General features: G+C 43.9%; 1 protein-coding gene across 2 annotated transcripts in view; it reads right to left on the reverse strand.

The window, feature by feature from the left end:
• The window catches only part of SLIT3 (slit guidance ligand 3), a 403,257-nt gene extending 379,565 nt beyond the window's left edge, over positions 1-23,692 (reverse strand). Inside the window, exon 1 of one of the 2 annotated variants that reach the window (XM_028717493.2) lies at positions 22,990-23,692. In XM_028717493.2, coding sequence (XP_028573326.2) covers positions 22,990-23,177 — 188 coding nt within the window. In that variant the 5' untranslated portion in view covers positions 23,178-23,692. The remainder of the gene's footprint in view (positions 1-22,989) is intronic. The other variant, XM_028717492.2, reaches the window with a different exon arrangement.
• Between the last annotated feature and the right edge of the window lie 2,983 nt (positions 23,693-26,675).

Consider the following 26,675-nt stretch of genomic DNA (forward strand, 5'->3'; position numbering starts at 1 on the left):
GCTGAGTGGGGTCATCCAGAGGGGTTTGGAGTACGTTTTCAGCAATATGCTGATGACACACAGCTCTATTTCTCCTTTACATCTGCAGGTGTGGTAGTGGAGGTGCTGGTCTTGCCTCAGTAATAGACGGATGAGAGCCAACAAACTGAAGCTCAAACCAGATTACAGAGGTACCTCGGGTTAAGTACTTAATTCGTTCCAGAGGTCCATTCTTAACCTGAAACTGTTCTTAACCTGAAGCACCACTTTAGCTAATGGGGCCTCCCGCTGCTGCGCCGCCGCTGCACGATTTCTGTTCTCATCCCGAAGCAAAGTTCTTAACCCGAGGTAATATTTCTGGGTTAGCGGAGTCTGTAACCTGAAGCGTATGTAACCTGAAGCATATGTAACCCGAGGTACCACTGTAGACTGTTCCACGCTAATGGTGGATTGTGCCCAGCTATAGTCACACCCTTTGTGTTCCTCCCACCAGCAAAAGTTGGCGTTAGAAGCATTTGTACAGGGATGGGGAAGGAACAAAAACCTTTGTGGGGGCAGTGCAGCCAAAAGCAGCGTCCAAGCCAGGCCTGGCTACATTTCCTCCAAGTTCCCTGGCAGGAGGCCCAATAGGCTTGGGTCTGATTTGGATGAGTGTGGACCATGCAAAGCAGACCAGAAAAGAGACTGCTTACAGCCAATCAGTTTAAAGGGAAAACCCCTACAGGCACAATATGAGCTCAGCTGCTGGATTTTAAATGATTCCTGGGGCTAATGTAGAAGAACTAGTGGATTCAGTCAGCCAGAGTACAACTGATGTGTTTATTCAGTTCACTTTGTCTAACGCAACATGCAGATGATACACATTCTTGACCATTAGCCTTTATGATGAGCAGCTTTTCTTCATTATGAGTAGCTATTAATGTTAAGTACATGCAGCAGCCAAATTCCACTTCAAATGTGACTTTTAAAGACACTGGAGTATTACAAGAGTACATTCAAAGTAAAACCTGATACACACAAACACCCCCCCCCAAAAAAAAAGAACCCACTTTCGATGCAGCTTTTCAAACTCAATTGTAAAATAATAATAATAATAATAATAATAATAATAATAATAATAATAATAATCAATTTTTGAACTTTGGAAAATTATTACTATACCCTGCCAAAACTTAATATTTATAACCTCAAGGTCCAGCCTTTTATGCCTCCTTTAGCCAACTCCTACAGCCAAGCTGTATCGTCTGGGCACCCCAGGATGTCCATACACAGTGCCCTGGCTTGCCCCCTGGAGAGGTCACTTTGGTGCTGCTAATGCAGCAAAAACAGCACAGGAGGCAGCAGTTACAAGTTACTGATCTCTGCAGCCACAGCAGGTGCTGTGATTCTCCAGAGGTCTCCAGACAGAAGCCTCCAAGGGCCAGCCCACCAATTCAACAAGCCAAAAACCAGTTCATTTCTGTAGGCTCGGTTTTCTCCCGCCAGCTACTAACAACCACCATTGTGGCACTTAGATCTTGGCCATTTCAAGGTGGAGAAGGGAGGAACAAGCATTTTGTGGTTTCCAAGTAATCACAGGGCACATCTGTCAGCTATATATAGTTTAGCATGTCATTGGTTGCTAGGACACCACAGAGAGCTTACCTTCCCCTCCCCTGAACTAAGAGAATAGCCATATGACACAAGATGAAGAACAGCAGGGACACCTGTCAACTGTCTGAAATTGGCCCAACATAAAGAGAAAGAGATGGCCACACCCAAAACCACTACCCAGAGCACAGAAATTTGGCCCACTCCAAAACCAAGCCAAGTTACTGATCCAAATAATGATCCTGTCATCATAAATATCTATGGTACTCTTTTCTTTTCTTTTTCTTTTTCTTTAAAAAAGGAGTGTTTAATGTTTAACTTTGAAGTAAACAAAATGCTACATTGTCATTGCTAAGCTATGGGCAATGAAAAACTGGCATATGACCTTCTGGCCATAACAGCTTTCGGTACGATTTTTCCCAACCCAAACAACAAACCAGACTTATTTATGTTGGCACTGTTAGAGGAGTTGGCGGGGGGTGTGGGTGTAGAAATGTACTTCAGGGTTCATGAATGATGCAGTGATGTAGCCCTCTGTGATGGGGATGAGGAAGCAGGCATTACACTCTCCCTTTGGGAGAGACTGAGCAGTTAAATTTTTCTTCAGCTGTGTGGCCAGCAGGATGTATTCTGGCTTTTAACAGTGGTAGCTTAGCAACAGGAAAAGGACAAAGTACCCCTGCCTATTGGAAGACTTTGCATTACTGTGGCTTCCCATCACCAGCTGCACATTGAACATTAGCAAGGGTATCAAATCAGGCACCCCAGAAGCCAGACCAATGTACCATAGTCTCCATGCACTGAAAGAAGGCACTTCAGTTTGGTAACTCACCAATTTGTCAGGCAGCACTATGGGCTCCCAGACAGGAGTTAGGGAACATCTGAAACATCCTACCTCCACCCTGTTGCAGTCTAACCAAAGCCTCACGGAAACTCCATTGATTGGCTTCCAGGAGCCCTAGAAGGAAGGGCACCACACAGGAAGTGCTAAGCTCGCTGTAGAAAAGCCAGTTACCTCCAACTCCCATCCTCCCTTGTAAATCAAGCCAAAGATCACTTCCCTTTGCTTGGGAACCCACCCAGAACCACCCCTTCTTTAATAAAGTAGTCAATGCCCAAGCCTATAACTGCTTGGACACACCAGCCCTTCCTTCTCTTGGTGCTCCTGAGTTGCACTTCTATACTCTCCAGTCTCCTTTCCCACAGAGTCTTCTTTCCCTTCAGGTATTTGTAAGACAGAGTGGAAGGGTAGGTAACAGCGGTGCCTCTCCTCTCCAACCCCATTGTCCTCCCTGTGATACTGCAACTATCCTCCTTCTCCCTCCACTTTTGTTCAAGCTGCATTTAGACGGCACAGTTGTGTTACCAACTCACCCCCCCAACCAGGAGCAAGACTGTGCAGCTGTGAGGTCAAGGACATGCTCACAGAGCGACAGAGCCAATCCAACACTCCACCAGTGCATCCGGCCCGCACAACCCCAACTTTCCCACCAAGCTGACCTGCCTTCCCCACTCATGCTGGAAAACAGCAACACCACTGCTGTCAGGAGGGCAATGGTGTGGCACCGCCTCACCGCTCTGGATGTTCCTGCCAACAACCCCTTCTTCCCTCTGCCCCCAATCTCCCTTCTGGGAAAGTCTCATAACTGAACCGTTGATTGCTGTTTTAGTTTTCTTTCCATCAAAATAGGTATTTTCTAGAAAAGCCCTGACTTTGAGGACACTCCTCCACCGAGACTAAAAAAATCTGATCATCCACACCTAGCTCCTTGGTATTTTGATTAGTGGGTAGGACAAGGCTCCACCAGCTTGACATCAGGCTGTTCTTGGGTGGAACAGGATCAAGGCTGCATTTCATCACCACTTAATTTTCGTATTCTCCCCCCCCCCCCCACACATATACTTATGCTCAAAGTGTCTTACAACGAGGACAACAGGAATATACCACAAATCAGCATTTGCAAGAACCATTTCCTAACAGCAACATACAGTGGTACCTCGGGTTAAGTACTTAATTTGTTCCGGAGGTCCGTTCTTAACCTGAAACTGTTCTTAACCTGAAGCACCACTTTAGCTAATGGGGCCTCCTGCTGCCACCGCACTGCCGAGCCTGATTTATGTTCTTTTCCTGAAGCAAAGTTCTTAACCTGAAGCACTATTTCTGGGTTAGCGGAGTGTGTAACCTGAAGCGTATGTAACCTGAAGCATATGTAACCCGAGGTACCTCTGTAATGGCAAATGCAACAGCATACAAAAACAACACTTGTATACTATAAATGTAGCAGCATTACACATCTTTGCAGTAGGAAAAAATAACAAGGGAGTATGAACCATTTCGCTGTGGTCCTAGATGTTCTAGCCACTGCTTGGATGTCCACGGCAAATTAGCCAAGCATCAAGTCAGTCTGACCAAATGTCAAGGCTTCCCTCAGTTTCCCCAGAGGATCACTGCGCCTTTGGCACCAGCAGTTTAGGCACACTGAGGCTTCCAAAGACAGGGGGTAGGGTAGCTGGAAGCACTTCTCCCTTGAGGTTACTCAAAGTAAACAGCATTTCCGTGCACTTTGGCACTTGCCATGGTGTCCAATTGCACTAGAAGAGGTTTAGTCATGCTGGCCACATGACCTGGAAACCTGTCTGTGGACAAACGCTGGCTCCCTCGGCACCCCACAGTCAGGTTTGACTGGACTTAACCATCCAGGGGTCCTTTGCCTTTGCCTTTCTACCCACAGTCCATCACCTGCAGCAGATTTGCATAAGGCTTCCAAAGGCAGGGAGTAGGGTCACCTTAGGAAGAGCTTTCCCCCTCGCACACCATTCGAGGAAAATGCCCACTTCATTTTTGTGTTGCATAAGGGCTTATTCCCAAACACATGGAGAAGTAGAGTGCAAATGTGTTTAGAGACTTGTGTCCTGAGCAAGCATGGTAGCAAACTTTTTTTCTTTGTGATATATTCAACACATGCAGCCAAGCAAAGCCATTGGTATAACAGGCAGTTTTTTGGGAGGAGGCAACAACAGTGGAATGCAGTGATTTCAGATAGAAACATAAACACAGACTACAATGGCATGGAATGCCTACTTAACATAAACACCAATCATGTGAGTTCAGAGCTTAGCTCCTTTGGAGGAAGCTTTACCCATAAACATGCTGCATTAGCCATTTAATGTGAAGCATATTTGAGTAAAATGTGGGCTTTTTCGTGTGTGTGTGTGTGTGTGTTTTAATTTAGTATGACTTTCTACAAACAGGAATGTTACAAGCACGTGAGCCAACCCTGATACAAAAACAGGTTTGAATTGCTTCACCACTCCATCCTTCTGCAAGAGTAATTATATTAACGACTGCCAGTCATTTAGAACACTGTTGCTCTCCCAAATCCAATACTGGTCTTAATAAAAATTTAAAAGTGGCATAATTTGGAAGCTATAACCTTCCCAAACAAAAGAATTACGTTTTTTCACCCGTCATATGTTACTGAACAATTCAAAAAGTTGAAAATCAATTTCATCCCACTCATTATCTCCTGCTGTTAACAATACACATATCAAATATGTCAGATTTCATCTGAATTTAAACATTGTATTAATTTATGCTTTTTTTAAAAAAAGAAAAAGCTCTCTCTTCACTTGATTTTCAGATGAACTGCCAGCTCCCTTGTTACTCCAGGAAAAAAGTGGACATCAGCCCAGCCTTCCCCAGTGGCCAAGAGCTGCCAAGAGCTCCAGATTCCAAGGTTCTTATCTCCCAGTTGTTATGCTGATGTATCCACCCTTCTCTACAAGTGGGTCCTGTCCAACACTACTATTCAGCAGATGTCCATTTGTGCAATGGAACTTTCCACTCATCTCCACTCTGGAGCAGATTTTGAGGGCAAGCAGGGAGAGGAGAGGCAGGGGAAAGTCCCTTTGCATGAATGGAAGTCTGCATATGCAACACTAGATTCAACACAGGAGGCTTCCATACTGGAGTGTGGAGCACTGTCCAGCTGTGTATGGCTGGGAACACCTCACAATGTTCCTTTATGAGTATGAAGCACACCCATAAAATATCCTCCTATTATTTATATAATCGTTCCCCAGGGAGGTTCACCGGGCACCTTCATTGTATGTTTTTGGGCACCAGGCAAAAACATTCCTCTTCAACCAGGCCTTTTCAACATTCCTCTTCAACTGGGCTGATTAATACTCTACAGCTTTTTTAATGTGTCTGTGGGAAGCGAGAGTTATTATTTTGCTGTTTTATTTTTAATTATTTACTTGTTTTTATCCTGTACTTTATTATGTAAATCACCCTGAGATCTTGTGATGAAGGGAGGTATATATATCAAACAAACAAACAAATATAATAATAATTATTATCCAATGATAAAAGAGTTGAAAATCAGGGAAGTCATTATTATCATTGTTGGCTTCACTTTAACTCACAAAACCTCTACGTTATTCTCTAAACAGGTAAAAAAAATGGATCAGCAGTTAAAAATGAATTCAGGGATGGTTGACACCGGACATTGTAAACCAGCATGAATTTCATGATCAATCATTTAAACTTTGCCACATCTCTCTACCTCCGTTCACATCTTAGAGCTCTTCCATTGATTAGAAAACCTCAAAACCCATCAAACCACTGGTTGGAACAAACAGCAGCCAAAGAAGGTTTGGGATCGGGGGGTGGGGGGGAGAGAGATCTTACAATTATATCCCACCGTCCTTTCATCATAGAACCACTGAGGGGGCACACAACTGAGGGTTCCCTGGATGTCTCTGGCACTGGCAAGACCTGTACCTGCTTAGCTTCAGCAAGGTGGAAGCCTCATGTTCAATAACCATGCCATGGGTCAGCAATGGAAGGAGGTTGAGAGTGAAGCAGAAGCTTCTGTCCTACACAAACCCATGCTCCTCAGCAGCTTTGGACATATTTTCAAAGTGTTACTTCATTGTCTGTTCTGGAAGTACCAATCTTCCATGCAGCATACGCAGTAGCTGTTGTGGGTAAAAGACACAATGTTGTTTTTAAAAGGTAATAACAATGGATTGCTGTGGGACAGCAGTGGTGACAGGAACAACAACTATTTCTTTCTCTCCAACTGTTTTGTTACAGTTCAAAATTTTACTATTTTAAATTATAATTTAAAATGCATCAACAGCTTTTTAAAGCAAGGGCTTTACTATGTGTAAATCAAGACCCTCCCTTCATTAGCCCATTGGATAATACGTAGGTGGATTTGAGTCAGCAATACACCAACTAAGGGTCAATATTTTCTGGGCAAATATTTAGGAGACAAGTCAATTGTTCATTCATTGTACTCCGGAGAGAGCAGGGTTGAGCCATCACCCCAAATTCACATGAATTAAGTGTCTCCCAGGCAACTGAACTGCCACAGCTACTGAAAATGTTGCTTCACAACACTGTGGACTCATGTCCAGTAGCCCTTATTCCTGTAAGAAAGGAAGCATAAAATATCACACAGCTTCCTTGAACGGTACTGAACCCAATCCAATCATCTTCAGCAGAAGGCGGCTGGCAAAGCTTGTAGAGCAGCCTTCTGCCCAACCGAGTGGGATGGTTTTATTTCCCCAGCTACCATTCCAGCAATTCTGCAAAGGCTTTTCTTTCACACAGAGTGGCATAAAAGATATCAAAGGTTCAAAATGAACACCCCAGAGTGGGTATATGAGATTCCAGAGATGTTTACAAACAAAAAGTAAAATGTAGAAAATAAAATTAACAATAAAAAAAATCAAATGAGCTGTGTATTAACCACTGTTCTATATCCTGAGCCAGAATTGTGATTGGGAAACTGTGGCAAGGCTATGAATATACTAGCAGTGAACTTGTGGTTTTAATCCTAGCACGTCAGCGGACCTGATCTTTCCTGTATCTGATCATGATTTTGGCCATCTCAGGAATATTTCTGCTTGAATTATTCCACAGCATCTTGTTGGCTGGTTTCTCTCCTCCTCCCTCTAAAAGGGTCCTTTCCATACACCACAAAGTTCTCCTTTCAGTTTATCAGGTTCCTTCCTACAACTCAAAAGCAGGTATCCCTGCTTTTATCCTGTGTATCAGGCAGGGATTAAAGAAAGTAATCTTCTGCATGGAGGTGGACTGATAAAAAAATGCAAACCTACTCTAGAAATATACTTTTGCTTCTATAGTTACAGAATATCGTTACCCCAGTACTGCCTATTATTTCTTTTATTTTATTATTCAATCATAACCCATAATTTTCAGGGTTCCTATTACTCATAGCTATCGTTTTAAGATGGTTAAAAAACACCCTACTTTGTTCTAGACAAGCTGAGCATTCAAGACACACATTTTCCCAGCTCAAAACAAGTTCCTAAGATTATTAAGCAAGGAACCGCTGTAGGAAGAGGATGATAGATTATGAAAAGATTCTTAATTAAGGTCAGCAGTTTGTTGACTTCTAAATTGTTCTAATAAGAACCAGAACCACCACTGTGTTTGCCAGAAGAACATGAGGACACTTTTAAACTCCCACCCATCCTTCCAGATGCATTCTCATGTTAATATTTTCCCATTTGCTTTTCAAATCCCACTTGCACTGTTTTTATTACATTGGTGTTTCAACATATTTGTGCCATTAAGCCATATTAAGCGTTCTGCTTTCAACCATTATTCTTAAGGGCTTGGCACTGTGTGTCAGAATATCTTTTGTTCCAGCCTTCCCCATCATATAATAGCTATTTCCTGAAACTTGCATGGTGGGCCTATCTTCCATCACTCGGGATTGACAAATATATTTAAGCATATCTATATTTTCTTTGCAAGTGAATCAGCGGTTTGGGAAACAAAATATTTCAAAATACATCACCACCTCCACACCAACTGTGGAATGTTTTATATCCTGCCACAAGAGAGCATAGAAACCAGATATTACTAAAATAAAGTCGAGTCACATTATTGACCTCGGCCAGTTACCTTCAGTCAGCCTAACCTACCTCACAAGGCTGTTGAGAGGATAAACTGAGGAAAGGGAGAATCGTGTATGCTACCTTGAGCTTCTTGCAGGTGGGATGTAAATGTAATAATAAATACATATATGCTTTTTGAGGAAGATGGCAATCCTGTCTGGAAGCAAATATATTCTGGCGATTCCCCACACAGAGAACCTAAGGCGCCTCAGATGTTGACAGAATACAACTCCCATAATCCTCAGCAAGCATGGGAAATGGTCAGGGATGTTGAAACTTGTAGTCCAACAACATCCAAAGGGCCACAGTTTCAGTCATAAAGAGTTGACAAAAGACCCAATTCCTTGAAGTAAATTTATGCTTGGCATGTGCAGTGAAAACAGTGGTATCAACACTGCTCACTAATCTTGGTAATACCACCTCCAACAAAATTACAGTGGTACCTTGGGTTACAAACGCTTCAGGTTACAAACTCTGCTAACCCAGAAGTAGTACCTCGGGTTGCGAACTTTGCCCCAGGATGAGAACGGAAATCGCACGGCGGCAGCAGGAGACCCCATTAGCGAAAGCGTGCCTCAGGTTAAGAACGGTTTCAGGTTAAAAACGGACCTCTGGAACTAATTAAGTTCATAACCCGAGGTACCACTGTAATTAAGAAAGCCAGCATTATTTTTGCTGTCATTGCCCAGGAGCTGTAGTCACATCTTCTGTTTGTTTCCCTCTCCCTTCCTTCTGAAGGAACCAGGACTCTAGATGTTGCTGCTCAGACAGTGATAAAGGAGGGAAGCGGCAGAAATAACCAAAGCTGCCTCATCTTAAAATTCTGCAGCAAATGTAAAGCCAGCAGGGAATCTCCAGGTTGCAACTCAACTTCCCTACACTCCTGAAGGTCATCCTGGATCTCTTTTGTAAGAGAATCCATCTTCCTTCAGCATAGAGCTATGGCAATCGTTGGGTCAGTGCAAATATTTCGGCTTGCTAGATTGACCCCCTCCTCTCCCCCTGATGCACTGTTATGTGGGTTCTCCCAATGCCCCCCAAGCAAATATGGGGGGCACAGAGGGCACAGAGCAGGGGAGAGGGGTAAAGCCCTGTTACGCTCCCAGAAGTCCTTGCACAGGCTTCCACTAGCAGGACTCTTTAGTTGAATCTGGTAATATACTTGTTATTCCAGCTGCGGAGGATGATTGCGTAGCTCTACATTTTCTTGAAGATCTATATGCTGCCTCGCTATGATTTTTAACAAGTGTCAGCTTAATCCTGTGACTCGAGGGTGGCTAACCTAGGCCCTCCAAATGTTGCTGGACAACTCCCACCACCCTTGACCATTACACACACTGGCTGGGGCTAATGGGAGCTGGAATGCAACAACATATAGTAGCAGGTGTTCATTCCTAATCTACCTACTTAGCACACAGCTGACATTTTAACACTGCCAGTTGTGTGGAGAGACAAACTCCCAGTGCTCCAGTGATGCTCCCTTTGGGGCCAAAACACAAGAATTGAGTGTTCTCCTGCCCCAATCCTAGGTTGAATTCCTAATGGCTAGCAAACAGGTCGAACCATTCCCACGGTAGTAGGAGGAACCAGCCAGAAAGCTGGTGCATCTCTGGAAGGAGTTGCCATGGAAAGGAATTACATAAGCCATGGCAAGGAAAAGGGATGAAATAAAATCTCTTCATTGATGCAGCCTGCCAGCTTGGCTGCTCAAAACAGCAAAAGTTAAAACGCTACAACCACTGTGATGATGCAGAAGAAGACTGTGGTGGCTCATTATGCGTGGAGGAATGACTTTAGGGTTTTTAGTTGCTAAAATGAAAACGAAAACCTGCAATTATCTGCCCATCCTTAGGTTTTTCTCTCGCTTGGAAGGCCATCCCAGGCCCACAAAGGAAGTAACCCTTGGCATCAATTGTGTCAATATTCCTAGCCCTGACCAGATTTTTCTCTAAAGAAATTCTTTTTCCTCTAAGTGAAACAACACCCAGATAATTGATACCATTCTGTGTGAAGATCTAAAGCCAATTTGGTTGGCATTATCCATGGGCAACTTCAGCTGTGCTGTTACAATGATTTACCTTCACCACATACATGTGTATGTGTGCGTGTATACACACATTAATAGCAAGCTCAGTTCTCCATGGGCTTGGCTGGCTTGCACTCTGAACAGGAACACTCCACACTACAAGAGTTTGTTGCAGCTCCCATTTATTAGTTTAAAAGTTTTTGCATTCATCAGTATGGCAAAAGAAAAAGAAAAAAAAAGATTTCCTTACTTTTAGTTCTTCATATTGCAATGACATTTTGCTCTCTGAAGCTGAGTTGTGCACAAGTCTTCTGCTTGCTATTCATTCTCTCCCCAAGCTACCACTTCCCTCTTCCCTTCTTATGTGCCACAACTGAAGTCTCCCTGAGCTAATTAATTATAGTTTCTTGTTACATCCATACTGGGAAATTATTGTTGCCAGGCTCAGAGCAAACCAGGTTCTTAAACTAACTTCAAGCTGTGGTTTACAATGCTACTTTGGATGTTTCCAGATGGGGGCTTAATTTGCAAACAAGTCATTATGAACAGCTTTTTTTACTTATTGGATTTCCCCCGGAAAAGGTAAATCAAGATTAAATGGGAGGGAAATATGGACTGGCATTTTGATGTCGATGACATCATGTGGACTTCACACACACACACACACACACACACACACACACACACACACACACCCTTACATGCATGAGGAGAACCAACACCACAATAAACACCCGTCTGGAAGCACCCTTTGTTCTAATCCTGGTATTCCCAGTTTAGACATCAGACAAAACTATGGTTAATTAACCCTGAAATTCTTCAGCTGAAGCATGAAGAGAGGAGGGAAGGAGAAATTCAAATATGGTGCATATCTTGGATTAATCAACTGAGATACAAGCATCTGAATGAAGTCTAGCTTTCAGCCTAACCTACTCACATGGTTGTTGTGGAGATAAAAATGGGGTGGGGAGCAGAACTATGCTCCTGGGAGAACAGGTGAGATACAATAATAATAGTACCATGTACATGCCGCTGTAGTAATTGAACTTTTGTGGTGAACAAAGCCCTTATAACACCTTAAACACCTGTGTATCTGTTGCACTGGTGCAGAAAACATTAGCTGCATTAAGATGCAATACCTATAGGATTGATTGCATCCATATGATTAACTAATATATTTGCCATGTTTTACAATTGTTACCAAGCCACTAGACAACTGGATGCTTGCTTATACTGTTGAAATGCAAACCAAGCATTTCACTCTTTTTTGTTTGTTTTACAGCAGATATCCCCCCCCCCCCCGCCTCCCTTGAAGGCTACTGCTTAGGCAAAATGCAGGTTTTTTACCAACTCTCAGTTGAGTAGCTGTTAGGAGACCAGAGGCTGCCAGCAGCAGTCTGAGCAGACCTACAAGTGTTTTACGTGCACCTCAGCCTGTGATAACACTTAATTTTTAATCAAGCTAGCAGTAAAACATGCCGCTGTCTCACTTTTGGGATAGATAGGATAAAAGGCCTGCCATTTACAAGAGAGTTTGCAAAGTGAATCCATTTACTTATTTGTTTGCCGACTTGCTTCCACATTTGAGAGTGTTCAGACCGACAATACTTCAAGCAATCTGAGCAGTAGATAACAGCATAAGCCTTAGAAGTACCATAACACCCTGGGCCTACTTTTGGAATCAAGGCTTAAATTTCCCCATATTTCAACATGTTCTAACTGAGAATATTCAGAATGAGAGATGGGCTGGACTAACCCACAGTTATTGGCACCTCTTGCTTCCAGGTAGCCCTGTCTGCATGCCCCATTAAACAACAGTTAAAAACAGACTATGGTTTAATGAGAACATTAACGTGTGTGAGTCTATGCTGCTTGGTCTCGCTCCATTCCTCCACTGCTTCTACTGTGCTCCTGGAAACCAGTTAGTGTAGAGAGTTCCTCTTAATAAATACTTTTCAGCAAAAACAACCAACCAACCAACCACCAAGGACTGATCCAGCCATTTTGGGGGAGATACTGGAGTTAACTAAACTCCACAAATCAGGCTATAAACACAAAATGTTCCCGACGTCAGGAGAACTTTATTCATTCCATCCAAGAATGCATTTAAGCATTTATGTAACACAACACTCCAAACCTCATAAAAACTTCACGGTCAGCATGCCTGAGCCCGACTATTCAAACTGTACATGCTCAGAACCTGTGTTCAGCAAGGAGCTTATCCTTGTTTGGAGAGGCACACGCAGCACACACAAATCCCGTGGTGTGAAATCATTATTAATTTATTATCTCAGAACCACTTCGCTTGAAGAGACACATTGTGAGCACTGTCTACAGCAGGGTGCTACGGCTGCAGGTTTCTTCCCAAGCAGAAGACAGAGGAAGATGGAGGGGGAGAAAGGGAGGCCCATTTGGTCACACCAAGCTGCAGGAGGAATTCAACATAGGAGCACTCCATCAGTGTAAGCATTTCTGCTTGCCTAATGGAATAATGATCTGCCCACTCTTCTACACTGCTCCCTAGTGCACTGTTCTGAGAGGTACAGTATCCCAGTGGGGTAGTAAGTGAAGCAGAGGAGGGGAAGCCCCATAGCACTAGTCCTTGTAGTAGGCTTCGGCTGGTGGAACTTGTTAGTTGAATCCCACCCTGTAATGACAGCCAATTCCCCATGGTGTAATCTGGGTACCTTAGAGATGGGCTTCTCCCACATGTATTAAGATCAGAGGCCGCTTTCTGGGTGCCTTTACTTTTAGAGAAGAGGGGTGGCCATAAATAGGGCCTTTTCAGTTGTGGTGTACCAACAGTGCAAATCTCTCCTGGTACTGACTTTGATTTCTTTTGGGTGATAGGAGAGGAGTTTATTTTTAGACATTGTATAACCTATCTCCTGCATGTCTACTCAGAAGTAAGTCCTTCAGAATGATGCTCAAATAATTGCTATAGGATTGCGGCCTTGGTATTTTATTTGGTTTTTATACTGAGATTTCTGGCTGCTCAAATGGCTTAATTTATTGGTTGAAATCCACTTCGTAACTCCATGCAGATTTTGATCCATTGGCGGTGTCCAATGGAGGGAAGGGCCATAGCTCAGTGGCAGAACATCTGCCTTGTATGCAGAATGTCCCAGGTCCAATCCCTGGCATCTCCAGGAAGGGCTGGGAGAGAACCCTCCCTAAAAGCCTGGGGTGCTGTTGCCAGTCAGGGTAGACAATACCGAGGTAGGTGGACAATGATTTGACTCAGTATAAGGCAGCTTCCTATGTTCCTCGCTGCTAAGCAAAGAGGAAGGGGGTGATTTTCTATGTCCCCCTCTTCCTGCTACAGCCCTACCCCCACGTCACCTTTCACACTATTTTAGAGAGTTTCCCCAAGCCGAACAATGGATTTTCCACAGAGGTCTGCAATAGGAGGGCAACTAAGTGAAAATCCCCCCCCCCCATCTTAGTTGGCACCTCCAGTAGATCAAATGACATCCCAATCAGATTTGCCATTAGATTGTTTTATTACTATTTACTGTTTTATTGTTGTTTTAACTATTCTAAGTCACACTGGGAGAGTCCCTTGGGACTTAAAAAGCAAGTTATTAAATAAACTAAGCTAAACCAACAAAAACTACTGCAGGAGATCTATGAATACCAGAAGTACATAAGTGGGGACAATCACATATGCCTTTTCTACCCAATCAAGAGCCACAGTGGCAAAGGCACAGGCACCTCGGTCACCCTTGTCAGTTCTTGTATTCACACACAAATTATCAGCAGTGTGGGATAACAGAACAGGAAAGCAGCCCCATCTACATGTTAGAAAAGTAAAAGAGAGAGAGACTGTTAAGAGTGTCTGACTGACTAACAGAGCACAAGAACCCACCAACTCAGGGGTCAGCAACCTTTTTCAGATGTGGGCCGGTCCACCGTCCCTCAGACCATGTGGTGGGCTGGACTATATTTTGGAGAGAGAGAGAAATGAACGAATTCCTATGCCCCACAAATAACCCAGAGATGCATTTTAAATAAAAGGACACATTCTACTCATGTAAAAACACACTGATTCTCAGGCTGTCTGCGGGCCCGATTGAGAAGGCGACAGGGCCACATCTGGCCCCCAGGCCTTAGGTTGCCTACTCCTGCTCCAACTGGTAACAGATACAGGCCTTGCTGTGTTTCCCTGATCGGGGTGGGGAGGACTGTGGGGTTACTTATGGCTGCTGCATCTCCAGCCTCTGTTTCAGAACTTTTTCCACACAAGGGTAAAATCGACACACATATAAAAACCGTTCTGAAAATGCTTTTTTTAAAGCCTTTTTAAAAAAAAATACATTGAAGTGTCCCATTATATATTGCACTTAAAGCATTTTATTTGCAGCTGTGTAACTGAGTCCAAGGGCTCTTGCATGTTTCTAAGGTGATGGTCTTTAGCAATCAGCTGAAAGTCGAATTAAAACTGTGGCACACACACCACAATATGACACTCTGTTCCCCATAACAATCCTGCAGTGCTCCTTCTCACAGACAAGATCCTATTTAATCAAAAGTAAATTCTATTCAGGACTTACTACTTAGAAATTGTGTTTAGGATTACAGGCCACAAAGATCTCTCCATTTGGGGTGTTTTGAATCAATTCCTGGTTCTCCCAGGTAGTGGCCCTTTATTTAGCTCACTTCAGGAAATGAATTAAAGAGTTGGTAACCAGGAGAAGGAGCCACTGGAAAACACATGAGGTGGGAGAGACCGTTGCCAACTGTGGACTGCAATCAGGAAATGAATAATTAAAGGACGCTTTAAGCCATAACGAATAGGGAGATGTTTACTGAAATCAACCCTTTGAACAAGCTGCCCTTCCACACCTTAGTTCTGAAATGGGGAGGAAAATGTGGTACCAATCCATATTCAGTCCCATCAGTGCAGACTTCATTCCATGCTGCTCCCCTGGGAGAACAAACGAAGCCCATGCAGAATGAGAGCCTCACAAAAAACAGGAACCTACTGTATTTTTCCTTAGATATCCACTTTGTCTCACTTCTGCATGTAAGCACCGAATGAACATCCCTGAGTAGCCACCTTGAGCACAGAAGACACATATTTTAAGTTGATAAAAGAGATGCATATAAAATTAAACTCTCAGCGCATCCTCAGGTCATTTGAGGCTCTGTGCGTGCGCATGCGTCTGTGGTGGCATATTTGAAAGTCAGCTCTGATGCCGACTGCTCTGCCCAAATTAAATTTGACAGACAAAAGAAGGCTCATAAGAATTATTATTAATTCTTGGTCACATGCAACTTGGCAAAATGCCTTCAGAGCTGTCTGTGATACAGGACTATTTGTTCTTCAGCAGCAAAGGGCAGACAGTAAACAATATTTTTTTTAAGATGGCATGTTTCAGTTTTACCAAGAACCCACAGCTGGGCTACAAGCAGCACGTCTGCGTTGTTTTAAAAGTGACCCATCAACATTTCCGCAGGAAGATTAAAAGTCAGATACATCATATTGGTATTAGATATATCCAAGCCTTTATTTCCCAGTCAGTGTAACTCACACTATACAGTGTGTGTGTGTGTGTGTGTGTGTGTGTATGCCTCCTTAAGAGAAGCTGCACTTAACATTTTTAATGGACAGTACTACCTGTTTAAACTTATTTTAAGGGACTGTTAGGGCAAGCATGTCTCCATTATTAGGGGTGCTTTTTAAAGTTCCCACACTCTGTGAACAGGAAGTGCATAATGAATTATGGCTTTTAGAAGCACATCTTAATCCAACTAAGAAAATGAAGACCATACATGCTCTAACTATGCAACAGCAGAACCTGCTCATGTGAAAGGTATTTGCGAACATCCTTGGGGGTGGGGAGGAAGCGGCTAAAAAACACACAGAGTTAACCTAAATTCTTTTTCATCTGACTTTTTCCTTTCTTGAGGTTTAAGAAGAAAATAGTTTTCTGTGGGTTCTTGCAATGCAGATGGTAGGCACTCTTGTGTGTTTACTATGTGAATCATCGTAAGTATTTTTTGTTTTAACCACCATTTGTGTCCTCTGTATTTAGTCTTCCTGATGCTAGAAGGATGTATCACTAAGGAATTTCTCCATTGTTTATTTAGGCTTATGTGTGACATTGCTAACATCACCATAGCTCTGTGAGAATTGCAAGAGACACTGAGAGGCAAGCCTAAAGTAGGCCGTGTATTGCAAAACGCAGAAATCCTTGCTCTCTGCCAGTTACTGTGCTTTATAACAATTGCTAGCAGCTTTTGATCAAACAGAACCACATGCCACTTAATATAGGCACATCAACAGTTTCACCTTTGCCAAGTGGTGTCCCCACGGGCACCAGTGTGCCCACCAGCACCCTCCATGGCACCCCCAAAAAGTCTCAGTAAAAATCCACAATACATGATTCACTGTTTTCTCTTCCTGCTCACTATCTGGCTCAGCCTCTCTTGCAGTGTACACATCCCTTTAAACTTGTCCGCAAGTACAGATTGTATGCTAGTATTGGAAGCCCACTATGCCATCTGTTCTAAACAGAGAAGAGGTGCAAAGAGCTTCTCTCTGTGAGATAGCATAGCAGTGCCCACCCATGATAGGGTGACTGGTGGGAGGCATCTCAGCACTATTTTGTGGTCCTCTCTTAGAGATGCGGCAGCTAATATGCCACACACCCCAACACATCCGTTTTGTGAATAGCTCTCAGGGCACTTTCTCAAAAATCCAACTGTGCCAGCTAGCCGAAAAAGCATTAGTAGGCTGTAGCTTAGTGGAAAGTCCCATGTGTGGGGCAGAGAGTGCAGGGGGGCAAATATTTCAACTGGCAAATCAATAGAAAAGGTAAGCCATTTTCAATGCTTCCACCAGGTCAAACCTGTGCTGAATATTGGTCACGGAGCTTCATACACACTCCAGTGTCTTTTCTCCCAAGCAGGCCTGCCAACGTGCAACTCACCAAGGCCCTATCCTGTAGCAGGGAAAGCAACATGATTTGGGATGCAGAAAATGGTGCTTGGATGGTGAAGCAAACCCTAGCCAGCCAAGTGCAGGGAGGGAATAGTTTTATTCCACTTCTGGGTTACAGCCAATTGTGTCCATGTATGAGCAAAATGGACTTCTTCTCAAGCAGCAGAACCTCCCCTTTCTCTTCATGACCCTCTAAATCTGCTTTGGAGGGTTAGGGGACACATAGAGAGGACAGGAAGGGAATGTTCCATTTAGGAAGCAGAGTTCCACTCCCACAAACCACCTTCTGTCAGTCTTGCAACCCAGACATGGGGTGCATACCGTTAAATCCAAATTCTGTGGATTTTCCTACTTGAGCTTTCCCCAGTACAGTTGCCCGCCCCTTGTTCACCTGCTGCTTCAGTCTCCAGACATCTGGTGAGGAAGGTAGGAGGGGAGGAGACTGCGAACTGAGGAGGGTAAGAAGATCCATGGCAGCCCACCTTCTTCAGCACTGGGGTAGTTATGTGGATGCATCTGGTGTCCCATTTGCAAGGTGGAAACCTACCAACAATGGTTTAGGGTGCTGGACTAGGCCCTGGGGGCCAAGGGTTCAAATCCCTAGTCAGCCATGAAAGGCACTGGAAAACACTAGGCTAGTCGCAGTCTCTCAGCCTAACCCTCCCTCACAGGGTTGTTGTGAGGACAAAATGGGGAGGAAGAAAACATGTGCGTCACCTTGAGGTTCTTGGAGGAAAGGTGGAATATAAATGTAACACTGCACATAAATTAGTAAAGAACTTTTAACCTTAGTAACGCTTTGCAGTCTTCTGCTGAAGGGACAATTTTCTGGGATAACTATGAAGGGACTTAAAACTGTTTCTAGCAATTCCAGTTTAGACTAGATCAAGGAATAGGGAACCTGTGACCCTCCAGATTTTGTTGGACTCCAAGTCCCATCACCCATTGGACATGCTGGCTGGAGCTGATGAGTGTTTGTTCCTACAACATCTGGAGGGACACAGGTTCCCCATCCCTGTTGGACTTGGAGACTCAATAAAGTAATCTGAAGTACTCATAAACAATTTCTATGTAATATAACTTCTTGAGCTATACTTCAAGTTAGTGCATTACAGAACTATCTAACTGAGAATTAAAAGGCTTTGGCTGGATTTCTTGAGGATCTAATTGCCACTAACAAAGACATTTTCTTAATATATTGCTGCAGATATTATGACAAAACAAGCAGCTCATTTTTCTTGCTCCTGGTTGGAAGGCAAAGTAGAGAAACAGCCCGAGACTTGTCCCAGTCAGCAACACTTTCGGCACAAAATTCATTTTAAATGCTTACCAATGATCACAAACAAGGTTGAAAGAAACCAGTTTCAGCTGTGACATCTGATTTCAAGCTCCCCAAATTCTGCATTTGTGGCACAAACATCAGGGAAAGGACTTCTGCTGCAAGTACAGATTTCATAAGCACACAAACCCAAGGGCTAAATCTCAAAAACTGTTTGCATTGCAATATATGTGACTGCCAGTGCAAGTTATTTCTTAAATGTCTGTTTCATCTTTTTTAAATGCTCTGACAAAGGAGTGATTCCCAGAGTATGAAGTTTGTCTCTGTTAGTTAGTTCTGCTCACTGATTCACCCTCAACACACTTACACTGCAACTCAGATTCAGCCCCTCACCCCAAAGTCAAATGCTCAGGCGTGAAGGCCTTACACTTTTCCAGGGGTAGCCAACACGGCACACTACAAATGTTGTCAGACTACAATTCCCATCAGGTCCAGCCAGCATGACCAATGATCAGGGTTGATGAGAGTTGTAATCCAACAATTTTTGGAGGCCACCATGTTAACTACTCTACACTATGCTATTTCTCAGTGACATTTGTTTTAGATCGACTGTGGTCATAATCTCAGGGTTCTTTCCAATCACACTCTACAATTTCCTACACCAATAACCCCCATCCCATATCTGCATGTGGTCAAGAGACTGTCCATGTTTACTTGGAAAATAAGTCCTACCTGAGTTCAATGTGACATACTCCAAAGTAAAGCATGCATAGGAATGGAACCTAATTTAGGTTTTATTTCTAAGAAAGAATGGATTTATTTGACCATAAGCAGCAAGCTAAATTGTAGGTTTAAGAGGTCTGGATGCAATCACACACACACACACACACACATATATATATCACTTAACTAAGTTCAGACAAGTCTAAATCTGAAATATATTTATAATTCCTGCTTTAGCTTGGGAAAAACAGAATCATAATGATACTTGAGGGTTTAAATGTGATTTCCAAAACACAAGCTCGTATGTATTAACAGCAAAAGGAACGGCAAAAAGCTGGCTCATATTAAGTCCTCGCAGTAAAAGTCATTCTCATTTTGTTGGTGAATTCTTTGCTTTCTTGGCTTATGTGGGGCTTTTCACATGATACACTGACGTGAAACTTTATCAGGTTTTGCTTTTCTCATATCTCACTCTGGCAAAGTCTTGATTGCTCTTACTATTTGCACACTGAGGAGCGCACAGATAATTTAAAATGTGAGGGTATTATTTTACTCTTAAGACATTTACAGCCTAATCCTAGTCTTGCTTACTCCGCAGTAAGTCCCACCGAGTGCAACAGGGCTTTCCCCCTTGTATGTGAACTGCATTGCCTGGACTCAAATCCTATAGAGAAAGTTAAGGTTGCAATCTTATAAACCCTTTCCTGGAAGTAAGCTCCACTGAAAACAATAAAACTTACTTCTCAGTACACATGTATAGAAATGCACTGCAAACTACTTTAATCAAGCTGGAGTATTTAAGCAGCTGGTGTGCAGGCTTCTACTCCATGTCTTCTGGCATATTAAAAATGGCAAACTAGTAGAGGGTTTAGCAGCACACAACTAAAAGGCATGCAGAACTAAATACTACTCTGCTACATCAATGCCTACATTTTGATTCACAACATTGTTCCACAAATGCATCAAGTTTTCGCTATGGACTAAAAATTCTTGCTTTTCCAGACCTGTTATCCCCAAGGGACACAAGCAATACCCATCATACCAATGAGCATGTGGAACTTTCTCCAAAGCACCAGCTTGTGATAGTGGTGCCTGTCCCAACCGACTGATGGGAAAAGAAGCAGGATGCAGGGAGGACCAGGGAAGTAGGTATTTAATCTTATATGTACCTAGATTTGGTCAGGATTTTTCTCACCAAGAAGGGGAATAGTTTGCAATTGGGTTGGGGAGCTCTTGGAACACCTGCCTCCAAGAGGAAAAAAAGACTTTGGCTAAAGCTGTATTGTCCTGGCACAAAACTAGGTACATTCTCCATTAACTTTGCACATTAGCACAGAAAGCATGAAAGGTGCCTAATTCTGGCCACAGGTCCATACTAGCAAGCTCTCTAAAACACCATATTTTCAAATGTTTTTTGACCCTATCAAATGTCACCGTTGATTGAAGCTCAACATCTGGAACCAAAAGGATTCAGCTCCAAAAGAAAAATTTTGACACTCATTTTCAATGTTATGTTTTCTTTTTTCGTAAGGGTAGAGTGAAATTATTAGAGAACTTCAAATGCAAGGTTCTGTCGAGATCCTTCTGCTAGCCTTTTTCCTTTGAAGATGTGCATAAATCAAGTTTAAGCTTTTAGAATCTCAGTCACTAGCCATGTGAAGAAGACATATTTAATCCATACTTCAGTTCATTTATTACTGGCTCCAGATAGTAAAATGGTACAAAGGTGATCTGAAGTGTTCAGCTCTGCACGCTTCTAGCTGCATAACTGACACCTCAATACTGAACACATGTACTTGGACCTAAATCCACTTAATTCACAATGGAACTTATTTGTAACATTTCACAGGGTCAGCAAAGCAGTGCCTTCATTAGGACCGATATTCACCATGCAAGCATGAGTATTAGCTGGTCCTAAAGATGGTATTTAAATACTTGAGGGCATATTACTGACCCTATGGGATTTTGCTATAATGAACCAATGGCCTATCTGTTTTTTTAAAAAAATTCCAAAAACTTTAGATTAAAGTTTTAGTGACATTAAATTACTAGATACAAAGAGGGCAATGGGGTGCACAAAGGAAAGCAAACTAGGCATTTAAGTATTTGGAAAGTAATATAGAGCAGGAATATATAAAAAATCTGTGTTAGTCTGCCATAGCAGAAATACAGTTTTCGACACCTTCAAGAAACACTGTGGCATAGACTAGTGCCTACTTCATTTGATGCATGAAGTGTTGTGTTGGCAGATTTCATATACTGTATGTAGATAGATACATAGATTATATATATAGAGAGAGAGATGATGATGAATGATTAATACACACACACAGTTTATCCATTTTGTAAACACAAGTGTTAAAGACCTACTTCCTGCATTTTATGATTCTTAAGCCTCACTGTTTACATTTTAAAAACCGTACCCATGTGTAATAGGAATGGGTTCTTGTACGCATCCTTAGCCAACAGAGGATATAACATGTTGGGCATCCAATGTAGTGTCATTAGTTCATGAAAGTTTGTGCCACAATGACTCTGTTAAGTCTTTAAGGTGCCATAAGGCTCTTTCACTTCTGAGGAATATGTAGGCCTTTTCATTTGTGGCTATATGGCTGGTTTCATAATCCTACTAAATATTAAATGAAAACTAATCACGCATTAGATCAGGGATGAGATGACTATTTCCTGAACTGCTCTAGTGAATCTATTCAAGACACAGGAAAGGTAAGGTTCCAGTCACTTAACACATCCCATTTATGTTTGGGTTTCTTTATCTGAAGATCTTTTGGGCCCATCTGTCCCCAAATCCACTAGGCACACACACACACACACACACACACACACACAGTTATGTAATGCGCGTGGAAAACCAGCTGTAGAAACAGGCAGAGGCTGAACTAGTCACAGACTGTTCGGGTTAGCCTTGCAGGCAACCAGAAACCAGCCTAGGCTTAAAGCACCCTACATATTGACTATGGCAGTCAGATGCCCCCTCCAATTGCAACCAAGCAGATGCACCTTGAGCGAATGCGGTGTGGATGTGCAAATGTCAGTAAGCCAGCGCAAAGTCTGGTGAGACATTCCAGTGAGCATCATGTGGAAAAATGCCAAGCATACTTGTTGCATGTGGTTCTCCCACCACACACTCCCTCTTTTCCTTCCTGAGCATTTACACACAATGGCTAAGCTGCTATGCAATTAGAAAAGAAACCCACAAAGGCTCTTTATAAGGCTCTCTCTTCCTGGAGTGCTTTGAGCTCTGTTGCTTGCCAGGAAGTTAAGAGGAGCAGCCCGCCACCTCCCCGTGGCTCACAATCCCCAGGAACTCCAGTGCCCTGAAGCTGCCAGTGGCCAGCGGTCCAACCCGGCGAAAGCACCACTCTCCCCGTTTCTATCTTAGGCTATCTTATTTTAACAGCTGTGTCTAATCTACGCCCGGCAGGAGCAGTCTCCTTCTCGGCAACCTGGCGGGCAAAGCAGCCTCCCCCTCCTCCGGCTGGTACTCACAGTCTCTCCGCATTCCTGGGAATGCCTCGGGGCACCGCTCGGAGTCCCAGTCCGTGGCAATCCACATTGGATCCGGAGCAGGTACATTTACTCGGGCATCCTTCGGTCCGCTGCCACAGCGCGACGCTCCACATCCCCAAGAGGAGCAGCCCAAGGCGCCCCCAGCTCGTTCTCCCTGCGCCCAGCATGCTCGCCTTCTCCTCCGGGCAAAAGTGGGGAAGGGGGGAGGCGGGAGAAAAAGAGAACCCCACCAAAAAAGCGCCTCGGATCCCAACCAGCAGCCCTCGAGGGCGCCACGCAGCGATCTCACAGCAGCCGAGGGAAGCCCGGCGGTGCGGGAGGCATCTCTTTCCGAGTCCCCGGACGGATCGTCGCGTTGCCTTTCAAGCCCAGGCGGAAAGCGCGCAGGATCAAAACGGGCGGGCGGGTGGAAGAGAGGGGGCCGGTCCGCTGCTTAAGCCACAACCTGCCCGATCCTGCTCTGCCTCGCAGTCCAGGTAACCGGTTGCTGGAGAAGGAGCGACGGAGCTCAGCAGCCCAGGAGCGCACTCGGAAGCGCCTGGCGGGAAGCCCAGCCTGTCCCCTGGAGACCGCGGCGGCAGCAGCAGCAGCAGCGCCCAGGTCCCGGGATCAGAGCCTCCGGAGCTGGGAGCGATCCAGGGGCGCTCGCAGCCGGCCGCCTCTCCATGGACTGGGCAAGGCGAAGCAGGCGGGCGCCGGAGCCGGAGGAGCCGCCCCCTCCCCTCCCCAAAATAACACCTTCGGCGCGGATTGGCGGCCGCGCCGCTGACGTCACCAAACTTCGGAACTTTGGCAGGGAAGGTCGGGCGAAAGTTTTGGAAGGAGGGAGGGGCGGGCAGAGCGGAGCCTTCCGCGCAGGGCGGTCCTCTTCAGCGTCGCGCTAGAGGAGCTGCAGCGGGATACCTTGCGAAGCTTGGGCTCCATGCGCCAGGCTCACACACGGCAGAGGGGGAAAGAGTGCCTCTGAGCATAAGCAAAGCGCCTTTCTTTTTCCGGCGTGACGCCTCACACAGCAGCCAGGCTTTCCGGCTCTTTCATTTCTCCTTTTAAAAACTAGCACGAACCCGCTGTATCGTCAAGGCTGAGGTAAATTATTCCCCTTCCCAAAAAGATTTCCGTGGTATCACAGCTATCTGAGATAGGATTCAGACCTGAAACCTGAGGAATTATAATTATTAGAGAATTAATTTATTTGTACGGGTATTTACTTTCCACCGAAGAATAAACTTCCAGCTTTTTACTGGATCCTCTCTAGGGCTTTGCTTTTTCCCCCCAGAAGCACAGGAGTGTAAAGCCATGAGAACCTTGTAACTCATTTTGCCAACCAGGTTTAGTTGGCCAGACTACTTTCACCACCAGAAATATGGAGAGGGGGAGGGGACTTCCTGTGTGCAGGAAGGGTGGCACATTTTTACCCAGTTCCATGGGCATGGCCGAGAGGGGGCAGGGAGGCAGCTGCCCCCCCATCAAGGAAACAATAGAAATACTTAACTGACCAATCGTGTTGATACTGCCCCCCCAAGAGTCCTCCCCCCTATGAAAAATCCTGGCTACGCCCATACCCAGTTCTGTTAGAAACTACACTGCTAGGACTGGAGAATAAGGCACCTGAGCATATGCAGTGGGAAGTATGTGCCATTATGTTCAGTGCGCTGTGTTTCCATTTCAAGTAAGCATACATAGGAATGCGAGGGTTGTGACTGTGCAGAGATCCTATGTTCTGCATTTGCCTTCCCATCTACAGTGGTAACTCAGGTTACATACGCTTCAGGTTACAGACTCCGCTAACCCAGAAATAATACCTCGGGTTAAGAACTTTGCTTCAGGATGAGAACAGAAATCGTGCTCCGGCGGTGCAGCAGCAGCAGGCGTCCCCATTAGCTTAAGTGGTCTTCAGGTTAAGAACAGTTTCAGGTTAAGTACAGACCTCTGGAACGAATTAAGTACTTAACCCGAGGTACCACTGTATATCTGGTTGGACACTGTGAGAACAGCTTTTGGCCTTATACATCAGGTCTCTTCTTAATTTCTCAGAGTTTAGGTACACTTATTGGAGGGTGGGGTGGTTGTTGTTAGGTATGCCAAACAATGGGGAGGAAAAGACCCTTGGTGGTTGCTGGGCAAGCCACTATGTCTCAGCCACAGCCCTTCACCTACAAGTCATAAAATAATAATAGTGACCTACCTTACAAGGTTAGCATACAGATAACTGGCGTAACTTATGTGCACTGTTTGCTCTTTTAAAAAAAGTGCAGTATGAATAAATCAAAATGTCTTTGTTGCTTAAGTCATCATAGGCAGCCCTCATGCGGAGCAGGACTGAAAAGGCAACCCCAGTCAGGACTGACCTCTGACACTTATAAATTAAGCACAGTTCATTACTAAGCAAGCTGATTCCCTGTTCTCTTCATCCTTGTTCCCATTTTTCTGAAAAGTGGGTGACCTGGTCCTGGGAGATCCAAGGAGCAACCCCTACCTTGAAACAACATGCCACCTGAAATGTTTTGGCTACTACTATAGAAATAAGATCTCCACTCTCCCCACCACTGCAACCACACAATTTTAGGTTGTCTTCATTTCCTTTAAATACCTGTGAAGGTCTTATATTCCTGAATCTTTGTTTGGAGGAACTATAGTCTTAGGCACATTTCACTGAGAACCAAAGCAGAAAAGAATACATTTCTGTGACAAAGCAGTTGGATTTCAAAAGGCAAGCTCTGCTGTGTTTACTCTGCCCACTTGGTGATCCAAACTCAGTGGGTCACAGAAACTGGAAGCAGAAATCTAGGCAGTTGGATCGAGCTCTGTGGTTGGCCACAGGTAATAAATTAAATACAAAGGAAATTAGAAGCATTCCTCTAGTCTAGGCACTAGAAAGTGACAATTGCACATTTGTGTGTTTGCCATACAGTATTATGGAGACTGTATCTGATTTCACAGAGAACACATTTATTAGCATGGTTTGTTTCACTGGACAGAAGGAATTACATAACTTTTAAAAAGTTGTCTTTTCATCCTTATCTCTCTGGGCATTACTTGGTTCTAGAACAGTGGTTAAAAACAAACTACGGTAAGTCACACTCTGAGTAGACTCCATTATTTAAGTCTATTGCTTTTAGTGGGTCTACTATAACTAACCTTGGATATCACTCAGTAATTTTAGCTTGCTCTTTTGTCATTCTTTCTATTGTTTCTTTACATAGCTACTACATTTCAGCACCATTAGTATGCATGAGGCTTTGCAGAATACAAGTGGACAGATTCCTCCTTCAAGAATCTTATGGTGACCTATGATTTACCATTTCTCATTCCATTGGAACCTCCAGAATCACTCTTCTTGGAGCAAAAGGTGCAGTTCTATGCACACTCCCATCAAACTCCATAGGGCTTACTTCTGAGTAGACATATAAGGATAGCTGTATAAGATTTAAATGTCACACCTGACAGCCACGGAAGATGTGCAGAAGTCTTTAGTACATGTTCCCTCTGCTTTGGTGGATATTTTTTCATAGACCACTAAGTTTTCCAGAGCCACACATTTATAGACAGCAACACAGGGGAAAGCCACCCAGCAAGTTAGTTTTTTTATTCAAAATTCTCAAGTTCCAGAACTTCCAATGAAATCACATTTTTCTTCTTTTTTCCTCACTCTTGTACTACCCTCT

Source organism: Podarcis muralis, chromosome 2 (genome assembly GCF_964188315.1).
Source record: "Podarcis muralis chromosome 2, rPodMur119.hap1.1, whole genome shotgun sequence".
NCBI classification, from domain to species: domain Eukaryota; kingdom Metazoa; phylum Chordata; class Lepidosauria; order Squamata; family Lacertidae; genus Podarcis; species Podarcis muralis.